Here is a 12,590-nt window from a genome sequence, read left to right as displayed (position 1 = left end):
TTCTTCCCTTCCAAAATAAGCAAGTAAACAGACATCTTTACACAACACCAGTATACAGAAAATAGTGAAAAGGTTCAGTCAGATGTGCATTACAGGAAGAATCGTTAAGTAGACCCCTTCTTTACTTGATCATATCATTCCATAGTAGCCACTTTCACCTAAATCTGGTAAATTAGCTTGCAAAAGAGATAAATGAAAAAAATAATTCACCCCCCCTTGAATGTTTAGCTGCCGCCATCCTTAGTTTAGTCTGTTGTTGGAAGTCAAGTCTACAGGGGTTTTCACTAGAAGAGTGAGCATGTGGTCATATGATTAGTAAGTACACTACCTAGCTTGGCTCTTGGACACCCTTAAAGATCCCTTCCCCACTGAAAAGCCATTTTGAGATGGAGATTGAGATAGATAATGAATAAGTATCCAATAAGCCATTTGTTTAGGAGCTCCCCATTGGATTCTTACACAGGTTATAATGATGTACACTACGTAACTTTACATGGAACTACACCCCAAAAAAACTATCATATTTTATAGCATAAGTGCAGATTTGAATCCGTTTATATTACTAACATTTCCAACCTTGCTCCACATATACATAAGCATATATTTTCCTACCTTAGTTTCAACCCATTGGTTCCTGTGATATTTGATTCTTGCATGGAATTCTTTCTTCTCCTTCTGACTTGAACTGATATCACTAGTCAAAAGTATCCATCCAGGCCTCCATTTTAATTGGGTTCTTAAGGAATCCAATCTCCTGTGAAATAGGGAAATATGTCTTATATTTTTGCTGAATAAATAAATATTTCTTTATATATATATATATATATAGCAGCACGTAAATACAATGGTGTTAGAAAACACTTTCTGCTTTAACCCTAAGTGCTTAGTGTATTCCAGGTGCTATAGAATAATTATATTGATTATAATTCTATGCATACATATTAGAGATTCCATTATGTGGTATCCCTTTTGATACATCAACATTTTAGCAATCTCAGAAAAATGCTTCTGAATTTCACACAGATTTAACAATTCTAATCTTGCATAGATTTTCCAAATTTGAACTAATGGGGGAAAACATTGATTGGTAAGCACTTATGTATGATTTCACAATCAGAGGTGTTCTTATGCTTTGCCTTATCATTTTGTGCAGATTTTGAAGTAACTCTATTAGTTTCTATAGAGTTTACAAAGTTATACAGCTGAATTTTAAGAAAAGGGATACTGCATCTCTTGAGTAGCAAATACTGTATTTTTTTAAAACATTGTTGAAATATTTCCAAATGTACATCATCTCCTTCCATTTGTTTATTCTCATTTTTGAAGCGAAGTATGCATATATCAGTATTTTCAGTTTAAAGATATAAAAACAGCAGCCGTGTGTGTATATGGGTTTAATATACACACCCTTCTACTGTAGAATGCCAGAGCACAGTACATTGGCTGCATTCATACATAATACTAAGACTCTGTTCTGGTTGTCTTTTTAATTCCCTCCCCCCCTCCCCCCCTTTTTTTTTGGGATGAGCTATAGTTGCCTGGTTCGCACATAACACAAATGCCATAATGGCTTTTTTTTGCACATTATTCATCAGAAAACCTATAAAACATTATGGCTTAGCAAAAATTTGCACCTGTATACCTGTACATAATTGTCTTACAGTAGTTGTTGGTTTACCTATCTCTGCCATTACTAGCCTTTGAGTTTGTAACTGAAAACTAAAAGACAAAAGAAGGAAAGTAAACTTTAGAGCACAAGAACTGTACACAGCTGTTTTGTATTTCATAGCATTTAGTTACCAGTCATCACATTTATGCTGCATGCCGAACTAACATAACCCAATTTGGTTTCCATTTTTTTTCTGCAATAAATGAAGTGTTAGCATGTCATTTTTCTCTAGTGAACTCCCTCTGTTATTGAAATTTTTTTTTTATATGCTAACATGTTTTTTTTAATTGCATGGCTCTGTAAAGGCTAATCAGTGCATGAGCAAGATTGTAATGCTAACAAAGAAAACATGAATTTTTAATTTTTTTTAACGCACATTTCTCTGCTTTATTGAATGTGACAGAGTCACGCTTTTCATTCACCATTGCTTCTTTTTTCCCACTGTCTGTGATTTGCTTGCCAGGAGGAGCTACTATTCTTACTCCTACTACCTGTAAGTAGAAATGGGTGACTTTACTTCTTTATATGTTTTGAAGATGCAGTATCCCTTTTCGTTTAAAAAAAGTCTAGAAATAGGATTAATATTTCACTATAATTTCCCGTTATCATTTTGACAGTTTTTATGGAGCCACATATAATTTTAGAGGGTCTGCTTTATTTTTTTTAAAGGTTGTTGTATTCTAATTGGATGTAGACTACCCACACATGGACCCTTTTATTAAATATATTTCCACTGTGTGTTTTCATTCTAAGATCAAGCTTCACCTCCATCCTATGTAGGCTTAGGTGTCTAAACATTATCTTTTGATGAGAAGATTGTAACTCCATCTTATTTTAGGGAATTGATAGGGGAGCATACTCATTTACTCAAAGGATTTACCATTCAAAAAGGAAACAAATAACTATCTATTTCCAACAGTAGAATCTTTTGTGTGCACAGTGGGAAGTGTGATTCCTGTTTTACTCACTGGGAGAATTAGATCCAATTGGTCACCTTTTGGTAATATTTGTTACATAAAAATGAACACATTTTCTACCACAGTTCCTTCTTCTTTAACATTTCTCTTCAATTGCTGGCTGCTTTTACCTTTCCTTCTAGGCTGTAAAAATATCCTATATTTATTCCCACTCTGTAAATACAGTAAATACAGGTAGTCCTCGACCACAATGGAGCCCAAAATATTTGTTGCTAAGTGAAACATTTGTTCAGTGAATGCTGTCCCATTTTACATCCTTTTGTGCCACCATTGTTAAGTGAATCACTGCAGTTATTTTTGTTTTTTTTAAAGAACGTTTTTATTTTTAGACAGACATAGACAAACAAAACATAAAACGTAAAGCCATCTTCAATTACAGTGTGTCAATCGATTACAAGGTTTTTGTGCGCCCTTTCCATAGTCATCACTTACAATTTATATGAAATCTCATATTATCAAATCAAATATATTTGTATACATTATTATCATTGTACCTCATTTATTTGACTATCACTATTATTCCTTCATTTTAAACGAGATATTCTGGGTATTGGGTTCATTTATATTATAACAATTCATTACATCATCTTAAATCTATCCAATAATAATATATATTTATGTTATATTCTGTATCACTCTACTATTCTTGTATTTATAACATTCTCTAATATTTTTCATTTCCATGCTTTTTTATCTAACCACTGATAAAATGGATCCCATATCTTATAAAATTGTTTATCTTCCTGTTCTCTAATTTCAAATGTCAATTTACTCATCTCAGCACATTCCATTATTTTGAATCACTGCAGTTGTTAAGTTAGTAACATGGTTGTTAAGTGAATCTGGCTTCCCTGTTGACTTTGCTTGCAAGAAGGTCACAAAAGTGGATCACGTGACACCCCGCCCGGACAATGCAACCGTCATAAATAGGAGTCAGTTCCCAAGTGTCTGAATTTTGATCAAGTGACCATGGGTATGCTGCAACAGTTCTAAGGGTGAAAAGCCATCATAAGTCACTTTTTTCAGTGGTGCTGTAACTTTGAACAATCACTAAATGAACTGTTGTAAGTCAAGGACTAAATGTATAGTAGCACAAGGAGGTAGCAAGTTGTTTTTTCTATTTTCTTATATCTCTTTGCTCCCAACCATCATAATCCAGTCATGTTCAGGAAAGGGAAAATTAATTCATGCATCCCTTCTGATTAAGACCTTCTTCCAAAATAATAGCTGGAAATAGCTACAAGATAATGAAAGATCTGGAGCTATTTCTATATATGTTGAAATTTACCATGTTTACTAAGGCAAATATGCTCAAAGTGCAGTAAAAAGTGCAGTTTTATTAATTAAATTAATAAACCTGGTTAATTAGTTTATGAGTTCTAAAATGACTTTGGCTAACTAATAAAGAATAAGATTATCCAATATAATAAAACATGATAACAATATATGACGATCACACATTGACTGGGCAGTCATTGGTTAATCACTAAGGAATGCTGATTTTTCTTTTCTTTAAAGAATCAGGACTTTCGGGTATATCAAAATATAGTTTATATTCCAGCTTGAATATCTGATTGTTGCTATTTTGAAGAGATTTGTCATAGGCAGAATTTAAGCAAAATTAAGTTAAATATGCCTGCCATATAAGGCACGCACCAGCTTGCATTGCAATGAAGCTTTCTTTGGCAAATAAATAGTAATCATTTGCCAAACAGAATAAATCCTGGATTTAATGCGTTAATAGGGAAAAGGTTGTGTTGGTTTAAAGCAGAATGTGCATAGAATCTAAATGTGATTTTAGGATGAATACTTTACAAATGCTAAAAATACCAAATGGGCTGAATGCAAAAATAGATACATTTTGTCCATGGCATCCAAAATCTACTAAGTTAAAGTCTTCGTTAAAGCAAAGTTATCAACGATAGACCATTTCTTATATTTTGTTAAAAGAAAACCTAACTAAACGTCTATTGACTATAATGCTCTTTGGTTTATTATGAAAAATTGTAATTACCTTTTTAAATAACAATTTGCACAGCTAGAAGTAATTAACTATGTACATGGGATAAATATTCCCTCTCACTAGGACTCTTTTTGAAATAGTTCTGCACATGGTTGCAGAAGAAATATGTCACAATTAATAATACTCTTCTATACTTAGTATCTAAAGTACTTGACTCTCCTGTGATGCCCAATGGTTTCAGGGATGTGTTAGTCTTGTTTTCTTAGAAACAATATGGAAGTGGCTTGTCATTCTTTATTTCCATTATATTTTTTGCACTTCTGAGTCTAGCTTATAGTAATTCCCATTCTCTACATAGTCATCCAAGTACCAAGCAGATCCATTATTTCAGAACACAATGCTGACACATGTTCAGCCTTCCTCAGCTGTCTGTGGCTCAGTGGCTAAGTGAGTGCTGAGCTGAAGAGCCAATGGCACATTGGAGTTACTGTTTGCTAAAATTAGAATTTTGGGGGGAATACTATGGTTCAAGGAATGCTATTGCTGCATCCAAGAAGCTATTTCTAAAAAACCACATTATTTGTATTTTCAGGAATTTATTATTTTTATTAAATCAATTATTAAAAATAATTCATTAAAATATTTTCAACTTTTAAGTTGCAAGATGGATTATAAAAAATATAGAGATAAAAACTTTTAATTGGAGATGCACATTTTTTTTCAGCCTGAGGCACATACTTCATGGTTTTTTATTGGTGGCTAACAGTTCATAGGGATACAGTGGCTCAGTGGCTAAGATGCTGAGCTTGTCAATCAGGAAGTTGGCAGTTCAGTGGTTTGAATCCCTAGCACTGTGTAACGGAGTGAGCTCCTGTTACTTATCCCAGCTTCTGCCAACCTAGCAGTTCAAAAGCATGTAAAATGCAAGTAGAAAAAATAGGGATCACCTTTGGTGGAAAGGTAACAGTGTTCTGTGTGCCTTGGCGTTTAGTCATGCTGGCCACATGACCACAGAGACAGTGTTGGCACTTCAGCTTTAAAACAGAGATGAGCACCACCTCCTAGAGTCTGGAATGACTAGCACATATGTGCACGGGGAACCTTTACCTTTAACTTTAACAGTTCACATTCCAGAAAGTTGCTGCTGATAAGATAGGATCCAAATTTAGTTAAATCTGACATCATCGCATGAGCTGTAGTTTACAAACATTTATGCCTTTTAATTAAAATTGTTAATATGAAAAGGTGCTACCAAATTTCTGGTTTTGGTCTATAGACTCACATGGCTCTCTTCTATGTAAAAGTATATGTATAATATACAGTATATGTATACACACAAGCAAAATAACATTCGATCTCATAGGCATCTTACAAGGAGGCTTCTTTGCAGCCAAGTTTTGGGGAGACACTTCAGATTCAGTGGTGGGTTACTGGTTTGGACCAAATGTAGTGGTTTGGCTGCCTGGGTTGCTGGAACTGGCAGCGACCCAGGCCTGCCATGCCCCTGAACTGGTTCTCCAGGTAGCGTCACAACAGGTGCCCCATTTTGTTTTTCAGTTCTACGCATGTACAGAACAATTTTAATTGCACTGCACATGTGCAGGCACCATGCATCAGACGTGCATGGCGAACACACGGGCAAATCGGCAGTAGTGCCTCCCGGAACCCACCCTGTTCAGTTTGTGTATCTCTTTAAAATAAGAACTTTTTGTCATGATACCTAGTGATATAAAATATTCATGTTGTATGTGTGGTTGTATGTATCTATCCAAAATCAAATTTCTAGATCTTTCTATTACTTTCAATTATTTTCTGTTTGTGATTGCCACAGTTCTTTTACCTAAGAATAGATAAGGATTGGAAGTATTGGATAGTTTTCCCCCGCAACAATGGAGGAATCAACCATTTTTATTAGCATGTTCCTTTTTCTGGCCCAGCAGTCAGTCCTTGGAGAGGATTCTAGGTTCAAAATAAAGTTGCATCAGCAACTCATTAGACCTAATTGGAATGTTTGCAGAACATTCTTCGTAACTAACAGCAAACTTGAGTTGAACATTAATTACCTGTATCCTTACTTCTCCACATTTTTAGCATTAACCACCATTCTGTCAGATAAATAATTGTGCAACTCAAAAGTTTGAACATACAATATCTTAAGGAAGGTGGTGTTTATTATTATAACATAGATTATTGACTGTTTGATGACAAACTTTGTATACTTTCCATCACTTCAGAAATCATGTGGAGAAATTCCCTAAATCTATTGTGGCTTTTTCAGAGAAATTAACTTTTTCATGTCTTTGCTTCTTGAAGACTGAATGCTGTTGACTTTTCACTTCTCCTATCCAGAAAGTTAGCTCAATCCTTACTCTAGTCGAATATCAGAACTCCACTTCAAATCCTGGAGGATTTTTGTGAAGGTTTACAAATTGGTGCTTAAGAAGAGGATTTAGTAAAATATAACTGGTTGTTGTTGTTGTTGTTGTTGTTGTTGTTGTTGTTGTTGTTGTTGTTCCTCTTCCTCTTTCTCTTCTTCTTCTTCTTCTTCTTCTTCTTCTTCTTCTTCTTCTTCTTCTTCTTCTTCTTCTTCTTCTTCTTCTTCTTTCCTAGAGGGACATTAAGATTGAATAAGTTAATTGAAAACTCTAGTGTGAAGGATAGTAAAGCTATCAAAACAATAAATGCCTTGAACAAAGTGCAAGATTAAAGCATAGCAATAAATTGCCTTATTTCAATTCATGACATTTCATTTTTACACTTGTAAAAAGACCTTGATAGCTACAGCTTTAAATATAATCTGCAACCATTATTAGGGCAAAGTGTCTCAATGCATGTGTTAAAACAATAAAAACAAACTTGTACCTGTAAACATACAAGCATGTAGAAACTTTATGATTTTCTGCCATGTAGTTTACATGTACACAACAAGACCATTTTCCCTACTCCATTCAAGAGGATACCTATAATAGTAGGATTTAACCATAGAGCAAATACTTTAAAGCTGGGTCTTGCTAGTGTTTCGATGAACAATTACCAGGAAATCCAAGGATTATAAACTAGACTAGGAAATGAAGTGAACATCCTAGAAGAAGAAATAAGAAAGCACTTCAGTAATTTGCCAAAAAGAACCTCTTCATGGAGATATCCATATGGCCACAAGAAGTTGGATTTTACTAATGTATCTTCAAGTCTACCATAATTTAACTGTACAGATAGTCCTTGATTTATAAACCACAATTGAGCCCAAAATTTATGTTGCTAAGCAAGACAATCATTAAGTGAATTTTGCCCCATTTTTTTTACCTTCCTTGCCATAGTTGTTAAGTGAATCATTGCAATTGTTAAGTTAGTAACACAGTTGTCAAGCTAATTTGGCAGTCACTAAATGAGCTGTTGTAAGTCAATGACTACCTGTACTACCTGTCCCTTTTGTAATGGGACCACTACATAGAGGGAAAACAAGCATTTTCATCTACCTCTTCTGTATCAAACATTTAAAATCTGTTCTCACCATCAGTATGCCACTCATTCGTTCATCTTCCATGTTTTCAAATCTGGCAGGACACCTACCACTGGGAAGAGAGAGTGTTTGTTTTTCTCCTAAAAAAAAACCTTAATAGTACAATACTTTATTTATTTTCACTTTTCCCCCCTATCTGCTCTTTGTTTTATTTTTACTTATCAGTTTCTTTCCAGTAGATGTCTATGGAGATTCTCAGTCATCAAGGTCATGGTCGTCCCAAAGGTACTTTTTCAAATGAGAACTGGACTTTCTGGTTTTTCTTTGATGACATTTCACTTCTCATCGAAGAAGCTTCTTCAGCTCTCAAGAAGTTTTTTTGGATGAGAAGCAAAACATCTTCAGAGAAAAACCAGAAAATTCAGTTGCCTCTTGAAAAAGCACCTTTGGGATTGCAGTGGATAAATTCAGCCGAATGAAGCTCTAGTCACCAAGGATAGTCTCCTTGCCCAATTTCTTTCAGCTGTTCAGTAGAAAACAACTATTCCCATTAAGATGTCTAGTTTGCAGGCTAGTGTGGTCTTTTTCACCCTATAGTCCTCCCAGCTACCAGCTTCATTGTCTGTTTTTTCTTAGTATGGGGTGGAGGAAAGCATACTCTGTGCTTCGTTTGTATGTGTTTACATGCACAGTTTTAGTGAGAGAGTTGCCATGTTACCTTTGTTGCCATGTTACCTTATGTTACGTTGCCATCTTACCTTTGGTTAAACTAATATCTTTTACTTTAAGGGAGCACCTGCAGCATTTGATCATCTTTTGTGAGAAACAAAAATTCTAGCCTTGGCTAGTCTTATGTTCTTAGATAAGTACTTTGGCCATTTTTTGTTTTGTTTTTGAGCTTCATCGGTTTTCTTTCTAAGAGAGTGAGATATATTTTGTGCTGGGAGGTCAAATGAAGAAGTATAGGATTTAGTGTTCAATCTTTTTTTATTTGTCTTTTTCTGAGGAAAAAAAAGTTGTATTTTGTTATTGAGCTTCCGCCCCTCTTCCCTTCCCAGCAGCTTTGAGAACTTTTATATTTCTTTAATATGCCATGTACCAAAAGCCAACGATGGATAAATGTCTTCATGTCTTCAATAATGGCTCAAGTATGAAGCAATTAATTTAATGTGACAAAGCACTTAAAGTACTTTTCCAATACTGTAGTATTTTTTTAATACTTGTCAGATTACAGGATTTTGTGTTACTTTGACTCGATTTACTCCGAGCATAAGAATAATAAAAGAGATTTCCTAAGTAGGTCTTAATGGCATTAAGTTGCATTCAGTGACATCTATTTTAAGGGGACGCGAGATTATTGGTGAACATCTCCATAGGAGATGTTCAGCATCTTCAGCCTCATTTGGTAAGTGTTGTGACAAACAATAACAATAACATTTTATTTATATAGTTAAGAATAGGCATCAACTTGGACAGTGTTGACTACTTAATGCTATCACTTTGCTTTGTGGATTTTAGAGTACGCAATGGATAATGTCTGTAGAAATTGTTCATAACTTAGAGACACAATTAGTTGCTGCTGTGGAACATAATAATATGTGCTCATAGGTGAATATCAACTCCATAGATAATCCAGTTCTTGTGAGCTTGTCAAACTGTGTGACTGACACTGAATTCATACATGAAAAGCAGTGTAGATAGATAGATAAATAGTTAAACAGAGATAGAGATACGTAGATATACAAAATAAGAATAGCAGCCACAGCAATTAACAAAAAAAAACAGATAAAATTTTATATCTATAGTAATGAAATAATATGTAAATAAAAGTAGTGGAGATTCAAGCTATATGTCATCAAAGTCAGATTTGACAGTTCCAAAAGTAAGTCCAACTGGCCTTCTTGGTTTATTCCTAGCGTGGCCTGAATTTAGGGAACCAGTTTCAGAATTGGCTCCGAGAATACAAACTGCTAAACATATGTTGAGGAAGAATGTAAATTCATCCTATAAAATTCAATGCCTCTTTTTACCAAAATTATCTTGAGTCTTGATTTTTTTTCTGGATTTTTTTCCTTTATTTGTTTGACTTCTTCCCATGTATTGCCTGGCACTCTCTTAGTTTTGTCTCCCGGGGATATATTTTAATTGGGTTTGGATATTTTAATTGGGGATGTTTTTTAGGGTTTCTATAGTATATTTATTTCTTGTACAGTCTTATCTCCTCCATCCAAATGTTTAGTATTTAATTGTTTTATATTATTGTATTTTATCTGCATTTTATTTGACTGTACACCGCCCCGAGTCCCTTTTTGGGAGAGGGGGCGGTTTAGAAATCCAAGAAATAAAAATAAATAAATAAATAACATAAGAAATTACTTTTAAAACTTCCTTGGATTTAGATGGAAATAAAAGAGAACAAGTAGTTGATACAAGCACATTCATAGCATTAAGTTCCAAACTCAGTATAAGCTGTTTCAGCATTTTCATACACATGTTAGAGCATTGGATAACACTGAATATGATGTAGAATAGGTGAAACTGTAAAATGTGCAACTACTGAAAGAGAAACGTCGCTTCTCCAGTTAGTCATATCGCAGGAAAAAATAAATGAAAATAATTGGTAGCTTAAATAAACATAAAATCATATTCCTCATTTTGTTGATATTTATTTACCCAAGAATGTGTATACTGGGAAGGATCAAACCATATATCATGATATAGATTGGGGTGTCAAACTCTTGGCCCGTGGGATGGATCCAGCCTTCAGGCTGCTTAGATCTGGGTCAAACACAACCCTGATTTGGCCCTCAATGAAATCAAGTTTGACCCTCCTGATATAGATGGAATGGAGAATGTAATTATAAGGTGTTTCCTATTAAGGATTTTTTTTTCCAGATTTTTATTTATGCCATCATAATGTACCATTTTTTTTTAAAAAAGGATGTAAATGAAGATATGCTCACAAAGAAATAAAACAATGGCAGAAGTTCTAATCCGAATAATTATGAACATTGAAATAATGTGCATTTGCTATAAACAGTGCAAAGTAGATTTAACATTGGTGGCTGTCGTTAAGAAGTGAATGTGTATAGCATTTCTATTATTGCCATATTCTGGTATTGTAAAAATATGAACTGTTTAGAGTTAAAATCCTGAACTTGCCTGCTGAAAAGTGAGTCCCTCTAGAATTGAATTAATATCTCTGTGCGCATACTGATTCCTTAAATGTCTTAAATTGCAAATGTAGCTTTCCCCCCTAAAACTCAAGTATATGGCTGCTGTAAACTCTAAACCTGCTCTAAAGTAGTCTTAATAGATTTATTTACCACTGAATAGCTGTTACGATTAGATAATAAAAGTGTGATTACTTTTTAAAGCTTTTCTTTTCTTGATTTCGGTTGGGCAGTAAACTGGCTAAGAAACGCAAAGATGCCATGGGAAACACTAGACAAGAAATGACCCATATGGTAAATGCCATGGATCGGAGTTATGCTGATCAAAGCACAATCCATGCAGAAGATCCACTTTCAGTCACATTTATGGATTCTCATAACTTCAACCCCAGGTGTAAGTATGATAGTCCCATTGTCACTGAAATTAGTAACTTACTTCTGTTTATATCTGCTGTACATTGCATTTAGTACCATAAAAATGCATTTTATGCAAGGGAATGAGATAGCAGAGTTATGAAACATTTGCCTTTTTTCCAGACAGACCAAAAAAGAATCAAATACATAGACATTTAAATACCTGTTTATAAGATACAATTTTCTGAGGCTATTCTCTAACAAAAGCAGTAGAAAGTTTACTCCAAAGCCACAATTTAATGCTTTGCCAATCTTTTGCTGGATAAGTGCTGGGTCCAAAGATAAAAAACATAAAGGGCAGTAGTTTAGAAGATTGATGCATATATAAATTATCACAGAAAATTCCTTTTCAAGATAATATTTTAAGTGACTTCCTAGTGTATTACTGTTGCAGTTTTGTAGCATGTAAATTGTTTCAAAAACAGCAGGCAATGATTACTTTCTATTCTTTCATTAAAAACTCTAGCATTACATCATATTTTCCCCAGTATTAATCCACAGAAAATGATAGATGTTGACTTTTTTTCCCTTCAACATTGAACATGCAATATATGGATTCATACAATTGTTCTCTCTGTATGGAAAGAATTGTAGCTCTTTAAAACCTACACTACAAAACGGCATATATTTTTGTTTAAAAAAAAACACCTTATATTTTGCAAATAGAATTTCAATATCTGTATCATCAGGTCTGAGAAAAACAGATTTCCACATAATCGGATGTTTTTTATCATTGTTCTCACACTAACCCACTATGATTGTATGCATATGTGTGTATATATACACAAATAATTTGATACTCAAATTACCTTTTATTTCAACCATTTGGGATATCATATTTATATTTAGATACTAATTACTCATCTAATTAGTAACTGTTTATATCTGTACGTCTGTGTATGAGTTTCATTAAAAGGTATTGTTTATTCTGGTT

At 34.1% G+C, this 12,590-nt stretch overlaps 1 protein-coding gene across 8 annotated transcripts in view; it reads left to right on the top strand.

Annotated features, from left to right (window-relative positions):
• Positions 1–12,590, top strand: part of PTPRK (protein tyrosine phosphatase receptor type K) — a 415,019-nt gene that overhangs the window by 364,383 nt on the left and 38,046 nt on the right. For all 8 annotated transcript variants that reach the window (XM_081941530.1, XM_081941529.1, XM_081941536.1 and 5 more), the window contains exon 15: positions 11,476–11,636. In XM_081941530.1, the coding sequence (XP_081797656.1) occupies positions 11,476–11,636 (161 nt within the window). The remainder of the gene's footprint in view (positions 1–11,475; positions 11,637–12,590) is intronic.

This window comes from Natrix helvetica (genome assembly GCF_964273705.1).
Source record: "Natrix helvetica genome assembly, chromosome: 2".
Classification (NCBI taxonomy): domain Eukaryota; kingdom Metazoa; phylum Chordata; class Lepidosauria; order Squamata; family Natricidae; genus Natrix; species Natrix helvetica.
Note: the sequence above shows the minus strand (reverse complement) of the source record. Positions and strands in the feature narration are given on the sequence as shown.